The sequence below is a fragment of the Pipistrellus kuhlii genome, unplaced genomic scaffold, assembly GCF_014108245.1.
Source record: "Pipistrellus kuhlii isolate mPipKuh1 unplaced genomic scaffold, mPipKuh1.p scaffold_m20_p_3, whole genome shotgun sequence".
Classification (NCBI taxonomy): Eukaryota; Metazoa; Chordata; class Mammalia; order Chiroptera; family Vespertilionidae; genus Pipistrellus; species Pipistrellus kuhlii.
In genome coordinates, this window is record NW_023425529.1 from 129,558,110 (window position 1) to 129,580,458 (window position 22,349).

The following is a 22,349-nucleotide window of genomic DNA, read 5'->3' on the forward strand; positions in this document are numbered from 1 at the left end:
TTGCTCAATATAAAAGTGGTGGGACCCATAAGTATAATCATAACCAACTTAATTTTATTCTCCTGTTATCTCTTCAAACTTATTCAGTGGTGGAAGACTCAATATTTTCCACAGGCCACTTCAAAATTTCCCAGGTTACTATTTGGCAATTCAATGAGTACAGTTACTTTACTCACACACAGTTTTGACTCAAATTATAATTCACCTCTATGTAATAATAAACATGAAAATCTTGATTAAAAGAAGACACTTGCCGAAACCAGGTTGGCTCAGTGGATAGAGCATCGGTGTGGACTGAAAGGTCCCAGGTTCGATTCCGGCCAAGGGCATGTATATTGGTTGCAGGCACATCTCCGGTAGGGGGTGTGCAGAGGCAGCTGGTAGATGTTTCTCTCTCATGGACATTTCTAGCTCTCTATCCCTCTCTTTTCCTCTCTGTGGAAAGTCAATAATATATATATATATATATATATATATATATATATATATATATATATATATTTTTTTTTTTTTTTTTAAGACATTTTCCTTTACAACACTGAAGGAAGGGAGCATACAGGGCGGGAAGCAAGGAGGGCAAGTTAAATTCTGACTTGGCCAATGCTGCCATTATTTAGCATTACTCTCTCTGGGCACAGCTCATGTTTGAAGCCAACTTTTTATCTATTGAAGGCACTGTGCTTGTTCTTAGAGGCCACTGCCAATAAATCAAATTGAGTTTAAGTTCTTCTGCCCCTGAATTTTCTACATAGTTATAACCGGATGCTTAATTCAAGTGGGCATGGGGGCAAGACTATTTAAAGATGGCATTTCCACCAGAAGCACATCATGTCTGCTTAATTTCATTTTATGATGCCAGCCATCCCTGATGACCATGGGCTAGACTCACCACTTCATTAGGACTTGCAATTTGGTTATACTCTTAATATATCATTTCTTACTCATTTAATTGTTAGAAGACATACACAAACATAAATTTCCTTATAAAATTATTTAGTTATCCTTAGGTACAGTTTATATGGGAAACGCTTAACTCCACCACCCTCTATGTAAACCTTTATCTGTCCTTTAAAAGAATCAATTCCCTACAATTATCTAAAGGTGAACAATGAGTTTATATTTTAGTATTGTTACAAGCTCGTGGATTTAAATGTATGAGATCTGTTTGAATACAGAGATGTACAGTATCCTTAGTGGTGGTTGTGTTTCAATATTTTCTTTTCCTTGTTATTATCCTTTTTCCATATTTAATATCAATACTCAAACATTAAAATAAAACACATTAACTACTTTTCTAAATCCAGGTATAAATGATATGAAATCTATTTTCATGAGAGAAACATTTATGTCTAAAAGTAATGCACATATCTAGAGTTATTTATGGTTTCCTCCAAATAAACTCTTCTGTATCTAAGAAAAACATGAAATATGTGACATTGTTCTAATATTTGAATCTAATTGGGAAATCAGGTCACTCTGGTTCTAGCTTTTATAATCATTAAACATTTTAAACTTCATGCATATAAAGCCCTATTTATTAAAGTAGTATCTTAAGGTACTTCTTTGAAGGAAAGTATTAGAGAATGAAAAAATTATTATTTGTATTGTTTACTAGTTTTCCCCCCAAGATTTAATTCTTTAAATGAGAATGGCATAAAGTTTTATGTTTCTCTTACACACAATACTAGCTAGCATGCGCTCGCACAAACACACGTCACCAAAAAAAAAAATTAACAAATTTAAATCACATTTCCTAGTCTTAGAAAAACTTATAATGCAGTGTAAATATATGTTTATTCAATATTGTAGAATAAGAAATCTTCCTCCAACCCATGTTTTAAATCCCTAAAATTTACTGCCTTTCTTTTTTCCAATTTTCAATTATTTCCCCACAAGAACCTTTTTTTTTCGAAGTCCTTTTGATATCATTGTGAATTTATTAAATAAAAAGTGAAAAAAATATTGATTGATTCTGGGGGATTTGCGGTTACTTGATGAATTATACCCAAAGAGAATCAATTAGTAGAACATTTCATCCTATTAGGAATTCTCTAATGACAAGAAGAATTGATTTCTTGATTTATACTGTTTATTTTCCTCAGTGATTTAAGTCAATACAAATAATACATCCTTTTATAATGTGGAGATAATACAAAGATCATATAAATAGATATGATAATTTAGAGTTTTAATATTTAAAAGTATCTAAAAATTCTAAATCAATGGACTGGAAAAGAAACAATATGAATAAATGCAAATTCTTAATACAAGTAAAAGATGTAGAATTGGCCTAGAATTTCATGTCAGAAAGGCATGACATTTACTGAGTCACAAATTCAACTAGCAAAATAGTTCTATGAATTATGATTACATTTATATGCTCTTACTTAAATTGAGGTTTATGCCAGTACTGTATCTCTCTACTGTCCAGTACAATTTTAGAATTTCAACAATGTTATATGGGAAGGGTTGGGGAGGAGGTGGGTAATATTTTAATGGTCAACCAAAAAGCTTGATGAGAAATGATCAGGAAAAAAAAAAACTAGACTATTTGCTCTAGAGGAAAGTAACACTACAGATGACCTAGACAGTAAGATGTTTAGAACACAGGAGAATTCATAGATATCTTCCTTCCAAAAAAATAACAACATTATATATATATATATATATATATATATATATATATATATATATATATATATATATATGGCAAAGTTAAGGTGGCAACTATGGAAATAAAAATTTTAATTTGGCCGGCACCGGTTTGGCTCAATGGATAGAGCGTCGGCTTGGGGACTGAAGGGACCCGGGTTCGATTCCGGTCAAGGGAATGTACCTTGGTTGCGGGCATATCCCCAGTAGGGGGTGTGCAAGAGGCAGCTGATCGATGACTCTCTCTCATCGATGTTTCTAACTCTCTCTCTCTCTCTCCCTTCCTCTCTGTACAAAATCAATAAAATATATTTAAAAAAAAAAAAAATTTTAATTTGATTCAGGAATACCTCCCTCATTCTTATATTTGCTATAGATATCAGAGGTCTTCTACAAAGGCTCAGTTACATAAAAATGGTTAAGGAGAATACAGGAGTTATTTATCCACCATGGGGGAAGCTCAATTATATAACAGCTAATATTCCAAGCTTATGTCTTCATGTTCCATGAATGTTAAGTAATAAAGATATATAGGTATCACAAATACATAGACTACTACAGAGATTATAATAATTTAATATATTCTTATAGATAATGACCACTAGTTGTTTAAATTAGAATTAATATTTTCTAAACAGTATATGTTCATATCCTCCATAGAATCATTTCACAAAAATATTTCTTGTAGTACAAAAAAATCAGCTGGATAAAGTTTAAATTTAATACTTGGTAAACTTCATGATGAAAGTTTACTTTGAAAGCAAATAACAATGTTATAAAAGCACTGTGTTCATTTATTTTCTTTTGTTCAGCACTTTCAATTTTTTCCCCCCATTGCCAAATCCTATGGCTGGATAGTGTTTGAGAGGTGAGTTTAAGCTACCACAACCTAAGACTCAGAAGGGTTTGAGTTCACCAGAGCTCTAATGCAAGAATCACAGCTAGTAAGTGGCAGAGCCATAATTTAATATTCTGGTCTTCTGAAAACAAATCACTATTTTCCACATATTAAGATTCATAACACCACAAACACACACCTGCATGGATGCATGCATGCACACACACAACCGGACATATAAGCACACACAAAATTTAAACATATCATTTAATGCCCTATGTTTCTCCTTTAATATATATGGTAGACAACTTGAAATTAGTCTAGCCTGCCTAAATCTTTTACCGCTGGTTCTAATTACTACAAGTTATTTTTTTTTCATACTCTATTCACTATCATTTAACTTTCTGAAGTTAGAATCACTTGTGGAATAGAAAAACAGATTAAGAGACAGTGGCTGAAGATGATGTTTGGTGTCAGCCCAAACAATCCTGGGAGAAACAATTACCTTAATAACAGATGTCTCCACTCTGGACGGGGGGCTCTGAACTTGCGCTGCCGCCGCCATGTTTGCAATGGTGCTGAGATGGTTCATCTGGCTCATTGCCATGGTGACAGATGCTGGAGGTAGGCTGACAGGAATTAGAGGGTGGGGCATCATCATAAAAGGAAGTTCCAGTCCTATAAAAAAAATACACATATATCATCATTGCTCTGGCCAAATAAAACTATGAAACATGGCATGTACCATTTATTAAAATGGTTAAAAACATACATCGTTGAAGATTGAACCATTCAATAATGTCCTAATAATGACAGTCAAACGAGAAATATCGGTCCTCTTTGTATGTAAAAAAAACCCACTTGTCACTCAGGGAAATTAGGCTTACAGCTAACTAGTTTGCTGTCATGTTTTATCACATCACCACTCTTCATCTGTGCAGTACAAATGGCCACTTCTTTGCCAAATTATTCTTCTGACCAGCCTAATTCTTGCTTAAAATACTAGGGCTTCCTTTAACTGATTACAGTTAGTTTTCTAATGTAGTATGTTTCTATTATGTCCTATATATTTTATTTTCTTTGCAACTACCATTTTTAGTGCTAAAAATGCCATCATACCAGTTGGCAGAAGGTGGCCTTGTTGAAGTTGGTGGAGAGGATGGCCAACCGGAAAGCCATGCGTCCTTGGCATGCAGGGGTGGGTGACAGAAGCCTGAGATCCCAGGCGTGGGGAAGAGAACAGTGTTTCCTTACCCAGAGAACCATCATTTCTGCTCGTGGGGAATGAACATATTATACATTCTTTGGATACAATATTATTCCAAATCTTCTAATGACTCACTTGAAATGAAGTCTTAAAAAGAATATTCCATTTTGGAGATTGGTTAAATTATTTCTTAGGAAATAAGCTAATTACCCCTGCACCCTGTTTTCTTCCTGTTTTTCTAGTTCTTAGATAATTTCTCAATTAAAAAAAAAATTCTACAGCAGTTAGGTTATTTGCAGAGAATAATCCTGTTCAATTAACCATCTTAATATAAAATGAGCTCTATTGTATGCCTAAAGAATTTGTTACTTCCTTGAAATGAAGCACACTGATAGTTATAGAATGCAAAGGTATCCTTGTAAACAATATCCTAGTTTCCATACAGAGTTAAAGTTCCACACTTAATTCCAACGCAAATGCTAAACATGGAACCATTAAATGCCCACCCTGTTAGACATAGTGGAGAGAACTCAAAAGATTGTTTTACTAAAGAAAATAATGTCAAAGTAATAAATTAAATATATGTGAATTAACAGACACATCATTTGTTTTCAACTTCAGAGAAATAAAAGTTTATTACTGTGTTAATATCAGTGCCAAAGTCAAAACACTACAGTCAAGGGCTCGCATTTCAGTAGTAGTGGCCACATCATTTAAATTTTGATGTCACCAAATTAAATTATCTTAACACTAATTTATTGTTTAACTGAGTCTGTCGAATATATGAACTACCAAATTAAAAATGTTTTGTAATATCCCTGTCAGCTTATGAGATTTCCTTTCTTAAAAAAAAGATACCATATTTTTATGTAATATGCTTAGAAACTGCAAAGTTGGTACAGCTCCAATTGAAATGCTTTAGCTCTATTAAAAGCTTCATTGTAAAATCTCTACGACACAGTTTTTAATGAAGAATACTTAGTTACTGCCATGATTTTTTTCCATTTACTTCATGAAGACAGTTAAGATTCAATATAAATTCAAACTCATTAGCTCAATACTGTCTGGATCTTAGAGTAAATTGTTCAGAAGTGGGTAATGAAAACTCAATTCAAGTTCTTCAGCAATCAAACAAAGCAATTTTATTAAACAATGAAAAGAATCAATTAAATGTATTTCGTTATTATCTCTATTATTTTATAAGAAACCATGGCAGCTTTTGGCATAAAAATAAGTTTAAAGCTTCTTATGAGCAAAAGCTGGTTTGGCTCAGAGGTAGAGCATTGGTCTGCGGACTGAAGGGTCCCAGGTTCGATTCCAGTCAAGGGCATGTACATTGGTTGCAGGCACATCCCCGGTGGAGGGTGTGCAAGAGGCAGCTGGTTGATGTTTCTCTCTCATCGATGTTTCAAGCTCTCTATCCCTCTTTCCTCCTCTCTGTAAAAAATCAATAAAATATATTTTTAAAATAAATAAATAAAGCTTCTTATGAAAATGACTCATAAATTTTTTTTCCAGTTTACTCTTAGTCTGTGATGTAAATATTTACTTTTATGTTCACAAATTTATGAACCTTATTTCTCTACTCATGACTTATTTGATAATTATATTAAGGTCCTAGTCAAAGTGCAAAAACTATAAATATGTGAATTTTTCAAATATATGATGGCAGGAGAATATTCAGTGACAAAACAGTTTAAACATTTCCACATTATATTGCCATTATGAAAGCATATGCAAATTTTTTTCATTGCATGAAGAAATGATGTTTACTTTTTATGTTATCAATTAATACAAGAAATGGGACATACTCACTATTTGGATATAGAAACAATACTGCAATAGGTGATATTTTAAAATGAGAACTGCATTGAAAATATATGATTAATACAATAGTTAATCTTCTCTAATGTTATATTTCATTAAAATATCCAACAATGCAAGGATTATATTTTATAATAGATTGCTTATTTGAGGATAATTAATATATGGAGTAGAGAATGATATTCATATCTATTATTTTAGATTCAGTTTAAGTACTGTTTAAAACTATTATCTACTGTTTTTCTGTTTACTTGAACTAATTTCTTTTTTTATTTGAATTCTGATTGCCAGTTGATAAGTGGGAAAAGTCATTTTTTCAAATATATTTTAATTTCACTCATATATCAATAGAAAAGCAATGTAAATCTACTTATTAACATTATCAAGGTGTAAAACATCAAGCTAAAATTCTGATTAAATCATCTGGAAAACAGGGTTTAGGCAAAATACTATCTGTTGTCACATCTATTTTGCATTGTAGGACATCAGGCCCTTGTGTAAGGATACATATTAATCATCTATATATAAATTTTCCATAGCAAGTTCATAATACTAGATGGAATTTTCCCACTACATAAAATGCTGCTAGACATCTATACCAATCATCATTTGTTAAATACACATGATGTTAGCTCATTTAGGTAATAAATAGAGCAAACAATTAAGAAACTAAGTCTGATGAAAAATATGCAATATGTAACTAAGTCAGCTGTAAGTGATTTCTGCATTATTTATAACACCCATCTCCTCTATTAGCATGAATAAATAAGAATTAAAAGTAGGCCACTTCAGAACAAGACATGCCCACAGTTATTAAATGTATAACTTCAACTGCTTCGGTTTAAGGCAATATATTTAGTGACATAAGCTATTATGCCTACATACAAAGATATAGGATATATATATATATACCTTTAAGATTAAGGTTTACTATTATGATCACATGAAAACTTGCAAGAGATAGAAGATTCAATATACAAGAAACATTTCAGAAACAGAAAGTAACTAATTTCTTATCTTTGATTCTTAGAAAATCATGCTGGTTTTTTTACTTCATAGTGGAATAAAAAGACAAAGTTGAGATAGCCTTAGTATGTACTATAACAGGGTATTGGAGCATGTAATAATAATTTTAAAAACTCATAAAATATAATAAAAGTATATAATGGTTTGAGCCCAAGAAAATGGTTATCAGCTCATGAAAAGATTCAGAGACTGCATCCCCTTCTCTGATTTTTTAAATCTATAATCAGCTTTTAATGTTGAGGGGAGGGCACTAACAGATATCCTATATTTGGTTCTACAAACAAATGTGGAGGAGCACTGGAACGGTCTTAGCTGGGCACCTGCTTAAACAGATGTAGGCAGATGCACACTGCTGATAGCAGAACATGACAGCCAGCTTCTATATGATGAAATTAATGATTCTAAGCAGCAGCACCATGAGGGCAGCTACTAATGCTGTAGCATGATTTTTGGTGGGATGATATTAACACATGTAGTATCTTGCAGCAACCAGATGTAAGTAGGTATATGAATGTAAGAGAGAAAATTGTAATTAGACCCACTACCAATTTGATCTCTAGCTAAAAAGTCCCAATTGTGCATTTACATTATCTGAAAAAAATTCATTACCCTGCCTAATTACACTGACATCATAGCAGCACAATTCATAATAGCTAAGATTTGGAAACAGCCTAAGTGCCCATCAGCAGATGAGTGGATTAGAAAACTGTGGTACGTCTACACAATGGAATATTAGGCTGCTGTAAAAATGAAGGAACTCTTACCATCCCTAACAGCATGGATGGACCTGGAGAGCATTATGCTAAGTGAAATAAGCCAGTTGGAGAAATATAAATATCACATGATCTCAATCATTTGTGGTATATAATAAACAACATAAACTGATGAACAAAAATGACAGAGACAGAGAATCATTAAACAGACCATCAAACCTAAGAGGGAAGTCAGGGGAGGGAGAAAGAGGGTTAGAAATTAACCAAAAAAGGCTTGTAAGCATAAGCAATGGTCACAGACAAAGGGGGATTAGGGCATGTGCTGGGAGGGGAGGGGGCAATAAGGAGAAAAAGAGCTATAGGTAATACCTTAATAAAGAAAAATAAAAAGAACTATCAATAAGCACATGTTCAAATATATGGGACTTATTTCCAAAAGTGATTTCATGGGCTTAGTTTTCATTTCATGTAAACAGATGTGTGTTCCTCAATGATTAACAAGGTGATCTTAAATTTTGTTTAACTAAATTCAAGCTATAAGAACAATGTATGGGAGAGAATTCTCTCTCCCTTAAACCCACAGAACTCCAACATTAAAACATGGTTAAAGGTTCTGAGAAAACAAAAAACCTAACATACTATTTCTGTGTTTTTTTTTTAATTATTATTATCTCAGAGCATTTTCCTTGGCTTACCTCCAAGTCATGTCTTTTGGTGTATTTTATGATGCTTATTTTATGGTGGGACAGGATGTAAAGACAGTATTGCTTTCGCTGCTCTAAGGGTAACCAGATACTGAACAGTCAGAACTGATGAGTTACAAATATAAATTTGTATTAATTTCCCTCCAATTATCACCTTTAAACTTGCTCTGTCACGTTCCCTTTTCTGCCTCTTAATAACCTTGAGCAGATTTTGAGCATTCTAGTTAACATTTATCTCTGCCTCACCATCCCATCAACACTGGCCAGCACTACAGCCTAGCTCTGCATCTGTCCTCCTCCTCCATTGCTTCTACCGGGTAGTGACATAAAGTCTCCTATCCAATCGGTACCTGCTCAAGTCTTCCCTGTACAGTCACTCCTATGGCTGTGCTTAAGGGCCTTTGACATGTCTAAATGCTAAGTATCTTCTATTAAGAAATGCCTGGTCCTTAGGGAGGCTTTCCAAGGGAACCGCCTAACTGTACAAGTCCCTTTAGCTTCTTGTTCTTCCAAAACTACCATTGTCCCTTGACACTAGGCCTTCTCGTGGAGTGGGTCTGGTTGTCCTGATGATGTCCACTCTCCCTATACTGATACATTTTCTCCATTCCTGATCACCCTGCTCAAACATGTACAAAACACAAAGCATCAGTTCACATCAAAGCAGAAATTCAATTTGAAATGAGATGAAGATGTGTGATCCTTGAGGAATTCTCTTGGAACTCCCTTCCCTTTACTTGGTGGTGAAAAAGACCCTCATAAAAGGGATTCAGAGACAGAGAAGCATTAATCAGATGCTCAACCTCAGAGGGAAAGTAGGGAAGGGTTGGTGTAAGGAGGGAGATCAACCAAAGACTTGTATTCATACATATAAGCATAACCAATGGACAGAGACAACAGAGGGTGAGGGCATGTACAGGAGTGGGGTGGGGGGCAATGGGAGATATGGACATATATGTAATACCTTAATCAATAAAAAATCAATTAATAAGAAGGGGTATCACTAAGCCACAGCCCTCCCCAATAGGTGCTATCTCTTCACTATAATGATTTCTTTAAATCCTCTCTCCCTGCTACCTTTCCCCTTCCAAATGGTAGAAGGATATTTGTGGAGTATAGAGTGATATGATAGTAATGCTGATTAAACTGCTATTCACAAATACCAATACTATTTTACTTTTTAATTTCTTTAAAATGAGGAGTGCCTAGTACCTTTTGTTCTTGTGTGGGACCATAGCATAGTTAACAGAACCAACAACAGAAATGGATGTATTACAAATAAAATTTTAGTAACTGGTTCTTGTAAATAAACTGAAATAAAGGGAAAGAACGGTTGAAATGTCATTTTACAAATCAATTGAAACTTCAAATTAATGAGACAAAATTTCAAGGACAAAAGATTACCATGAATAAAAAAATTAAGAAGAGTTTAAATTTGGAGATAATCATTATTGAATGAAAGATCACTTTATTTTTTTAATACAATTTTTAGGTACAAAAGAAAAATGAAAAATGTTTTGGGTAAGGATATTAACACTGTTCCTCTTTAATGAAAAAACAAAATAAAACAAAACAAAAAAAACTTTGGTGTCTGTAAGAGTAGCATCAATTAAAACCCTAGCCGGAGTTATTATATTTATTACTGAGTCCTAAGTGTATATAATGAGGCTTAGATTTCAAAAGAGAAGCCAGTACAGTATTACTTTATAAGATTTTTTGCTGGGATGCATGTAAAATAAACACAAAATTAAGTGATCTGTAAAAAATAAATGTCCTTTAAACAACCATACATTAGAATAGCAAAAGTATGTTTAAATATTATTATCCTTTATAGGTATGTTGACATGCAACTTATTTGTTCAGATTTTCCCACAGGCTGATCCTGATAAAGGAGGCAACTCTCAAAGGACTAACGGTCACACCACTGCTTAGTGAGTGATGCTGATAGACCCTGACGGGAACCTGACATTGTCAAGATGCGTTTACAATGAAAATGATGGCAAGAGCAGGCATTTACTCCACACCATTGGAGACCACTTAGAAGGATGTCAATGGCATTTTAACAATGGAAACAAGACCACTAAGTAAAAGTAAATACTAGTCACAGGTGCTACAGATGTTCAGCTGTAATTTCAGCATTGGGAGGGAATAAACAAGTTACTATCTTTTAGAGGATTAACTTCACCCTAATGAAATGTCAGCAGTAATACCAGTACTTTGCATAAATAGGAGAAAGCCTTCTCATGAGTTACTGTAATGTAATCTTTAAAGCTGTTTTTGGAGAACAATCCAAGCTCGGTGGATCCAAGGTAGCACACATAAACACTGAAATCTTCCGGCTCAATTCTATCAAATTGCTTTATTTTAAAATGAGAAAAAGCTATGTTTAAAAGCTTCAATTAATTAGGGGAAGAATTTTAAATATCCCAGTTTAAGAGCTCTGTTTTAGCAAAAGAAAAACACACACACACACACACACACACACACACACACACACACACACAAAAACCCTCAAGTGGTTTCTAATTGGTTTAGGTTAGTTGTAGGCAAACTCATTAGTCAACAGAGCCAAATATCAGCAGTACAAGGAGTGAAATTTCTTGTGAGAGCCACATTTTTTAAACTTAAACTATATAGGTAGGCACATTGTTATTAACTTAATTAGGGTACTCCTAAGCTGGCCTTTGCTAAAAACTCAAGGGCGAAGAGCCACATGTGGTTCATGAGCCGCAATTTGCCGACCACTGGTTTAGGTGCTACCAGAGTCTAACTAGGTATTAAGCTATTTCCAGAGTCTAAAATTTATATATGCACACATATCATGTTTGATTTAGAAGTTCTGGGGTAAAACAGAACCGGATGGGTGTCATATATCCAAATCTACTTAGCTTATATTCTGTTATTGATTCATTTTTGTCTTAGAGAGAAAGAACAAGCTTGTCATGAGTTCCAATAAATATGAGTCATTTAGGAAAACATGCTGTTTACTCCAAAATAATTAGACATATTTGTTTGGCTACCTATCATTAATTAAACTGTACTCTCTGTTACCTGAGTGTTAAATATTTAATTAGGAATTTCAAACTCTTGTCATATAAGGGTCTTTTTTATTTTACCTGTGAATATAAAGATATTTTGATATGTTTTGTTTTATCCATAGTGCTAGAGCTATCAGTGTCTGGAACTCATCTGCACAATTATAGTAGTTAAATACCTTCACCAAGTTGAATACTTCTATTGCTTTGCATACTCCACCATGTTGTTGAGAATAATGTAAATTAACATGCTGCACAAAATAACACCAAAATATTGGAAATAAGAACTACTTATTTAAAACAAATTGCTTAAATATTCTTTACCATGGCTAATGACAGCTGAACTAGAAAAAATAAGAAACGAATTATTAAATCAGAGCTGAAGTTCAAGTCACCAATGTCAGACGGAATACATAAAGGATCCTTCAAGAGCAGGTAGATAGTACTAAAAATATTTATCTTAAGAATCTTTGAAGAATCACAGAAAACCAAAACAACATTAGGAACCTTAAGATAGACAATGGCTTCCATTTTAAATGGCCTAGATTTTGAACTCATAAATATTATTTGATGGAGTTAATATATACAGAATGCAATGCTTTATGCATTTTCTTTATGTCATATGAAATCCCAGACAGTTTTGATGCAACTTAAAATAAGAAGGACCATCACTGTAAAGATAAAAGGTAAAATACTTTATGTAGAGAAGACGGAGATAATTATATTGGAAAACACTTGGCTTTTTGATGTTGCTATTTGCTTTGAACTCATTAGCACCATGCTCAGAGTGTGAACCAGGTAAAACAGAGCCTCAAAACAAAACATAGCAAAACAAATGACAGACTTAGACTGGGAAACAGCTGCATCGGACTCAGTATAAAGAAAGAAATAGTAGCCAGACTAATTTGTTTTGACTAAATGTTGGAGTGTTTTGTTGATATGGACTATAATATCATTGTAAACAAGAGCCAAATGTTTCTATTCTGTTGGAATGATGACATTCCAATAGATTGGTTAATTTCCACAGCTAATGTATAATGCTATTATGGACAGGGTAGAAATACCAATACTAGAAACATATTTAAGGTTTCCAAACTAAAATATATTTATAAAATCCTTCTAAATAAATCAGTTTGTTATAATGCATCTATGTTAACTTAACTGCATCTTTTAACCTTTTTCATTGCCAATGTCAATAAATTTCTACCTTCTTCCACTTTAGCTCATCAAATTATTTTTCCATTAGGCAAACAAATGAACTGGAAATTCTCCTCTCTAAGGATAATGTCATTTCCCTATAGTTTTAGAATTACATTAAATAAAATCTCAAGTTAATATACTTTCTATATTGTTAGTACAGTGATAAATGTCCTGATATATAATGTTAACAAGTTTATGTTCACGTGTAATTGTTGCTCATGGTCAGCTGAAATCAGTTTTAATTTCTACTGTTTTAGACAATGTTTTAGTTTTAAATTATTTATGCTGAAACTGAAAAATCTTCTCACTTGATCCAAAATTTCTACGGAATTTTCTGAAAAGCACAAAATACTCACATGTAGGATGACATACTCACGGGAGTTGTCTTAGTATTTCTCATATGTATGGATCTAGTGTTAAATCATCTTCCCCCTAATCCTTGTTAGCCTCAACAAATGACATCACTAGCAAGCTATAGAAGTCAGAAACTTTGGAGTCATCTTTATCTCTTCTCTCGCTGTGTGACAGCAGTGTCCAATTCCTTTTTGTGTCCTGTTGATTTTATCTATGTAATCTATCTCCACACCGTTTCTATATCTGCTGCTGTAATCAGGGCCAAGAAATATCATTACTTTGAAGTACAAACCTTACCCTGTTTCTCTCCTGCTTAGAGGACTGCAATTATTTCCCATTGCTGTTAGGGGAAAGACCCAGCACTTCTGGTCTTAATGTAAGCATCACGTGGCCAGGCTTAGGTGCCTTCTGCTCCCATGGCATCCACAGCACTTAACAAATCAGGACTCTCAGTCCACTCTTGAGCTGAGAGCTGCAAACCCAGACTGATCCTTACATTCACATGTGGTACATCTCAAACATGATAATCTTCGTACTTCAAGAGCTTATAGTGTGAAAGAAAGATGCAACAATATAGCATATATGCACACAAGTGCACACAATTTTATCAGATAGAATGGAAAATAGAGAAGTAGGATAATATGAAATATGTTTGATGTTTTGGAAATAAACTTGGTAGAACTTAGTGATCATTTGGAAACAGAGATAAGGAGTAAAATGTGCCAATGATACATCTGATAAGGGGTTAATTTCCAACTGAATAAGGAACTCATATAATTTAGCAAAAGGAAGGCAAACAATCCAATTTAAAAATGGGCAAAGGACCTAAATAAACACTTCTCCAAAGTGGACATACAAAAGGCCAAGAGATATAAAATAAAATGCTCAAAGTCACTAATCATCTGAGAGATGGAACAACAATAAGGTATCACCTCACACCTGTCAGAACAGCTATCATCAACAGATCACCAAACAAGTGCTGGGGAGCATGTGGAGAAAAGGGAACCCTCGTGCACTGCTGGTGGGAATGCAGACTGGTGCAGCCACTGTGAAAAAATATGAAGTTTCCTCAAAAAAAAAAAATTAAACATGTATCTCTACTTGACCCACTAACCCCACTTCTAGGAATATATCATAAGAAACCTGAAACACCAATCAGAAAGAATATATGCACCCCTATGTTCATAGCAGCCAATAGCTAAGATTTGGAAACAATCCAAGTGCCCAACAGCATATATGTGGATTAAAAACAAAACAAAACTATGGTACATTTACACAATGGAATACTACATGGAAGGAAGTAAAAAAGAAGGATTTTTATCTTGGAATTCTGAATCCACAATCCAAGCTTTAAATCACTTGTCTGAGGAAGATCAGATTTACTGATAAATAAAATCAGTTCGATTTTGGACTTGTTGATTATGAGCTGTTCCAGGAATAGTCATACAAAGATTGACAATACAAAGTTAGAAATGTGGGACTGATATTTGAGAGAAAAGCTGATACCCACTGAGGAAGATTTGGATATCTTTGACATGTAAGTGTGATATAAAGCCATCATACTTGAAGAGGGTATAAAATGTACAAAGCTAATTCTTTTAAATTTGTAATTCAACAGAAAGGTACAGAGTAAGTTCCAAGTAGGCCAGGCTGAATGCTTTTTTAAAAAAAGAAGAAGGCTGGGAAACTGAACTGGCATAAACAAATATTGTTATACTAGGCACCTGTTGCAGGAATATTCCTGCATGACTTCCAGTGGGCTTCCCTCCTGCCACCACCACCTCTCCCGCCCCACCACCTCTTCGGATGTGCAGGGCAGGACAGGAGGGGTGAAACTGGCCCCGCCCATCCCACCTGCCCCACAGAACCCTTGGCCACCACCTCCACCTTCTCCTCAGCCACATGCACTGCCACCACAGCTGCATACCCTGCCCTGACCACCCAACCCCCCATGCCCCTTGCCTCCTGACTCTGCGCCTTGCACACGCCCTGCTAATGCTTTTCCTCCAGCAGCTGCAGCTGCCTTGCTTTCCACTTTCCCTCCCTTCTATGCTGTCTTCAGTATTCACTCCTCCCTCCCTCCGGGTATGCAAATTAACCACCATATTTCTTGGGTTAATTTGCATACTCACTCTGATTGGCTGATGGGTATGGCTGGTGGGCATGGCTTGTGGGTGTAGCAGAGTGGTGGTGAATTTGAGTATTAGTCTATTATTAAGTAAGATGACTTCTATAACAAAAACTTAGCACAAAAATGTATCAATGCACTTGTATAATATTCAGGCCTCTTGACTTATAATTTATATCTTTTTCATAAGATAAGCAGCATGAACTCCTGAAAGATCTCGGGCTCCCAATACTGAATGAATGATTAAAGAACATTATGATTGGCTTTAAAAGCTTAACAATAAAACTACTACTTACAGTAAGTAGACAGCCTAAACAGACACACACACAAAAAAGTCACAACTAAGCATAGTTTGAAAAGATGCTGCTGTTAGTACAACTTGCAATATGATAAGAAATTATAGTGTCCAGTAATTACAAGATCCTCTTTAAGAACTTTATGGAGAGAGGCAGCTTTAAATCTAGAGACTACATCACAAAGAACTCAGCACATTTGAAGGACCATTGAAATAATATTATATTAGAGTCATAGATTACATGCAGATGGCAGGCCTGTTGAAAGCTACTGTTTATTTGAAACCAAATCGTTCTTTCCATAGCCTTTATTATATGTAGTGAAAACGTACTATTCAAAAGCCTTTTCATCAGTTTTTCATGAGCAGACATGGCAGGAGATTTTCAAGGTCAAAATGACCACTAAAATTTCAGTTGCTGGCAATGAAGAAAAATACTTAGGGAGATTAGCAGTAATATGGATAATGTTATTTCTACATTTTAACTCCAATTTGGGAGTTAAACATAAGCACTCTTTTTTATCTCAAGAATGATTAGATACAACGTATTGTTGTATTGTTTTAGATTGGTATGGCAATGTGAATTAGAATAAGAAAAATGGCTACAAAGGATGTTTTAAAATGAGAAAATTTTTAAACAACATCAACACCTTTAGGCCAATATAAAGTAAAATTTAAACATTATTCATCTTATTTTTAAAAAAAATTATCTAGTGTAATTATTATAGCTGTAATGTGACCAATGAAGACTGTAAGGGAGAATACAACCAATCTAAGGGCACACAATGATTCATTGTCAGAATGAAATACTAAACACACATTTTATGTTCATTGAAAAAACACAGGATAGTATTAGAGAAATCAATCATATTCATGTTTCATTCAAAAAATTTTCCAAATATCAATGTTAAAAAGTCACATGCTTTTCTAAAAAATAAATAAATGATTTTTGTAAAGTCTCAAATAGTGCTTAGAAATAGGATTTCTTAAGGCTTGAACTTTGAAAATAACATCTTTCTAAATTATCTTTATACATAATAAAGCTATTAAACTTGAAATATTTTCAGAGTAAAAAGAACTCTACTTATTAAAAATAATTATCTTCTAGGGAGGAGTCCTTAATTATTTAACAGTGACTCCCAATCATATTGTAAACATAACTCTTCAAAATAAAAATATTTATTATTAGCTGCTATTTTCTCTTTTGATCACAAAATCTCTCTTAAATAATTTCAATATATTCTCCAATGCTAAAATATAAAATGATTTTTAATTCTTGTCTGTTCTCTTAAGCACATTCTCTTATATCATTACACAAAATTTTTAGTATCATTTCAACAGTACACAGATGGTCTCATTTAGATGTACCTGGCCTAATACCTCTGTAAATATACTAAATGTTGTTCCTAATCAGAGTAACATATTAGATAACTAATATGTTAAGACTTTAGTTATTAGGCTAAAATGTGTTTGTTTGTTTTTTCAAAAAAAAAAAAACAACAACACCAAAAGTTAAATACTTTAAGGACTCCTTTTAGCCCAGCTGGTATGGTTCATTGGTTGAGCATCAATCTATGAACCAAGAGTTCATGGGTTCAATTCCTGTTCAGGGCACATGCCCAGGTTGCAGGTTTGATCCCCATAGAGGGTGTGCAGACTTAACCAATCAATGACTCTTTCTCATTGGTATTTCTATCACTCTCTCCCTCTCACTTCCTCTCTAAAGTTAATAAAAATATATTTTAAAAAACAACTCCTTTTGATTAAAATGGTCTGTACAGAAACTATTTTTCCTCTTTCCTAGATTTTAAAAATTTGTTCTATGAGCTTCCCATAAATAGCTGCTTTCACAAAGAAATATCTGGAGTATATTTTGCATCTTAACATATGTTTGAATCATATTCACAAAGAAGTATACTTATGTAATGGATACATCAATAAACAAAAATTTAAATGATTTGTTTTCTAATAGCTTATGTGTAAAGATACTATGAAGGATTTTTAAAAATATATGTTTTATCTACATAAATTTCATAAATGTAACAAATTATTAAGAGTTAAAGAATAAAAGGCTGAGTTTTTAAATGTGTCAAATCTCTATTGATTGTGAAAATCACTTTAGAAAATCACTCCATTATGTGCATTTACTCAAATTTATTTTAATATGTATATAAATTCTGGCATTGAAAAGTATTTCACATTCTTCTTTATCCAAAAGTCAAGTTAATATCACATATTGGAACTCTTGGAGAGAAAAGAGGGGGAAAAACAGCGGACTATTAAGATTATTATGTAGTCATGTTATACAGAAAAACAGAAATAGGACAGAAAACACAAATAACTCATTAAAATGTAAATTTTTAATCACATGTAGAGAACTAGATGGCAAGAATGTTAATGTACAGGCTAAAAGGCAAGAGATTATAGCTAAACATCACTACACAACATACTATTTCTTTTTCTGTACATATTTGAATCATGGAATATTATAGTACAAAATAGATCCAGAAATCATTTATACTTTTAACACATAATGAATACCTAGCATATGCTAGGCATTGTTGTAAGCATTGGGAATGAAGCAGTGAAGAAAGCCAAAAAAAATCTACATATGCTTGGAATTTATATTCTAGTTGGGATGTAGGGGGGAAAATAATAAAGAAATAAATAAAGTGACATGGTGTAAGTGAGATACTAGTCATAGAAGTGTGGAACAGAGGTTTTCCATCTACATGATGTATGCGTGCACTGCAAGCACATTTGTTAGGAGGGTACATTGGGAAGACTTCACTGAGATGGCACCATCAAGCCCAATGCTCTCATTTTGCAGCACAGGGAATAGGTTCAGAATGATCAAATGAAATGCTTGAGGTCACATAACTCTTTAGGAAAAGAGCTGGTCTTGGAGCACATTTATTTGCCTGACTCTTGGTCCTAAATTTTTTTCACTGCACAACAGGGCACGCCCAGTTGAGAGAATTGCCTGGACTATGAAGGAGGCAAAGAGAAACTAATGGTGGAATTGGATGACAGCTCTGTAGCTCAATTGACTGGAAGAAAAAGTGCATCTGAGGAGGAAAGAAGCAGAAGTCAGAAAGAATTAGGTAGGCTAGGGCTAGCTTATGAAAGTTCTCAGATGTCACAATGATGAGTTTGGTCATCATCTTAGGTAGGGGAGAGATATGATTAAAGCGATGTATCAGATAGTCAGAAGGAGGAAAAGGAACTCATCATCCGAAATAATCATCCCAAATTCTGTCATCCACCACCTTGACATTGATATGACCAGGGCAGAAATCCTGATTCTCATATTTCATGCCACTGGAAAATTGATAAAAATAGAAAAAAAAATCTTGTGTTCTCTACTATTAGTTTTTTTAAATGATGATTGAAGAACAAATTAGTTTCCAGAACCAGACAAGACAAAACAATTATGTTGAGTGAGAACATGCTGCATACTCTTCCCTATCTGAATTGAGTGGCCTGTAAAATAATCCATTATATATATGCACTGTTTTTCCCCCAATAAAAGGAAAACTGTGTATCTTATTTGAAAGTCTTCACATAAAGAAATGTAATTTACTTTTTTTTGAAAAAGGACAATAGCTTACCAGTGAACATAAGACAACAACGTAGAGTTCTTAATAGAAAAGCTGAAGGGTGCTGAGTATATTTAGGGTTCATGGACTTTTTTCTAGACTATTCCCCAGTGACAAAATTGAGAAAGTAAAAATAAAATATTCACTCGAAATTTATGCTTTGATATTAAAGCTTATGGAATATAACATGTTTGGTTTTACCATCTTATTGAAAAATTAAATCTTGAAATGTCTTTTAAATGTTGCTATTTCTATTCTGGGCAGAGCATGGGTTACTGTTCTACAGCACCTTAAATAACTATAATCATGCACAAGATTATGCACATCAGCGGATCCCAAAACTATTTACTATCCTGACACTGAGAGAAATATGTACCACTATAATAAACATTGTCACCTTTACCACTATTCTTGCAATTCTTCACTTTCCTTCATGATTTTTATTTTCACTAAATTCCTCAATACTGACATTTCAAAAATAGCAATCTATATTACATTCCATATAGAATTTCTAAATGATGGCACAAAAACTTTGATTCCCAATACTATATATTATGTCTTATTGAAATTGTACATCTAAATATATACATGCAAGAAGTACTTATTTTCTTTAGCCTGATAAAATTGTAGAGCTTGATAAGCCTTTATCAAGGGAGTGTTATTTTGATAAGTAATATCTCTTATCAAAATAATAAAATGATCATATTAAAAATTGATCACATAAAATAAAACACAATATAAATTTCTCTTATTTGTATGACATCTCTATTATCATTTATTTCAATTACTTTTGTTTTCTTACCCCAATGTTTTTAGTTAAAGTCTATATTATCTAGATGCTTTAAAACGTGGTATAATTTAATGTGTGAATATAAATTTTCAACCAGCTTGCTATGCATAGACAGCTTTTAAAAATTCAAAACAGCCCCAATAGCAAATGTCATTTCTTTCATAGTTATAAAATGCAAACTCTAAGTATTTTATCCTAATGAATAAATGAGTTTGTCCTTTATGTATAAAATATAGTATGTGTTTGTTGCACAAGTTTTTAATAATAGATGGATTTTAGGTTTGCTCCAACATACTCAATAAAGTGTGATTAATTTGGTTTTTCAAAAATGCAAACTAGACATTACTATATTACTTTGCAAAATGCACAGCTTGCAACATTATTGTCTCAGTGGGATCTTAAATTGAATTGTAAAATGTGTCTTATTTCCAGTTTGATTTATGTAAGAGATAGCAGTGGATAATGTTCCTTTTGAAGTTTCACTCGTTTGTGTGAACAAACAATATAAACCTAAAATTCATAATAGAGTTTATTAGAACATGAAGCAAACTTTCGAGTTATATCATGTTTGACTGCAATGAAAACTTAGGATGGACTCAGAAAACCACTCAAGAAACAACTTTTTGAAGTTCCCTATTATGATGGATTATACAGTACATTTGACATTTTCTATGATTTTTTATTATGATATTTCAAGTAATTACCAAATCATGTTTTTCTTCTTAAAAAGCTTTCCTGTGCCCTGAGAATTAATGCATGATACCATTTAACTTGGCTTTTTGAAGTAAATATCACCAGATAAAAGCCAGCTGGATCTGAATAATAGGATACGTGAATGAATGTATTAGTGTTTGAAAAACAGAGTACAAGTCTTCTAAAAAGATTAATTTCCATAAAAAAGATAGCTCCCAGATCTACAAAAGAATAAATTCAAAAACATAATAAACTCTCAGAAAGAGAGGTAGATTAAAGCACACGCTGCAGCACCTTGTCACGGCAGCTGTTGTGCAGCAGTAATTCTGTATCAGTTACATTTGGTGGGTCCTGCAGGGCTCTTCAAAGCTCTGCACGCAAAGCCTGAGTGTGGGATCCATGCAACACCATCAGTAAGACCTACAGCGACTAATCGTGGTGCAATCCCACTCTCATTCCGATCTTACTCTCAGTATGTACAGTTCGAGGAAGCTATTATACAAAGGTTCTAATGGGAATGTGTGAATCTAGTAAAGGCCTTTTTTTGTCCTTCAGTTATTCAAGATGTGGATATGAATTTTCTTTGTCATAAAAATACTGCAGCTTTATCATGCAACATAGTTGCTGACATCATCATGTAAAAAGACCTGAGTTGGCCCATGGACTTGATTTTCAATATCCTGTTACAAAACATGTTCTCTAAAAAGGGCCCTGCATTCTATTCAGACAACCAACTTCTTTATTTTCATTCGCACACTTACTAATAAAAGTAAAATTTGCCCATTCACAAATTGATCGGTAGGTAAGCTGTACCTTTTCATCCTGAGTGCCTGTGAGGATATTATTATCTTTAAAAGAATACTAGAAGCAAATGTGGATATCAATTAACTTTTAACTTTGGTTAAATTCCAAGGAAAATATAAATCTGTCAAAAGAACTGACATGAAAATACCACATTGATATTGGATAATTTCAAATGCAAAGGAAAGTACATTAAAAACAGAAATATTTAATATGATTGGAATAGTTGGTATATTTCTTTATAAAAAATACAGAACAATAATTAAAAAATAAATTACTATCCAATCATAACAATAAGGATAAAAATTAACTAATAGAAATCAGTCAATCATTTTGTCTATTATATTTTGAAACTAATTTTAATGTGCTGAGTATAAGAAACTTAATTTCCCAATTTTCCTTTCTCTCTTTCTCTCTCTCTCTTTCTCCCTCATTGCTAAAAAACAGTGTCAAAATCAACCCCAAATGAAACGTATGCTAGTAATTGCACGTA

At 33.4% G+C, this 22,349-nt stretch overlaps 1 protein-coding gene across 1 annotated transcript in view; it reads right to left on the minus strand.

Moving 5' to 3' along the window:
- The window catches only part of DACH1 (dachshund family transcription factor 1), a 425,048-nt gene that overhangs the window by 133,000 nt on the left and 269,699 nt on the right, over positions 1 to 22,349 (minus strand). Inside the window, exon 4 of the mRNA XM_036456831.2 lies at positions 3,996 to 4,168. Coding sequence (XP_036312724.1) covers positions 3,996 to 4,168 — 173 coding nt within the window. The remainder of the gene's footprint in view (positions 1 to 3,995; positions 4,169 to 22,349) is intronic.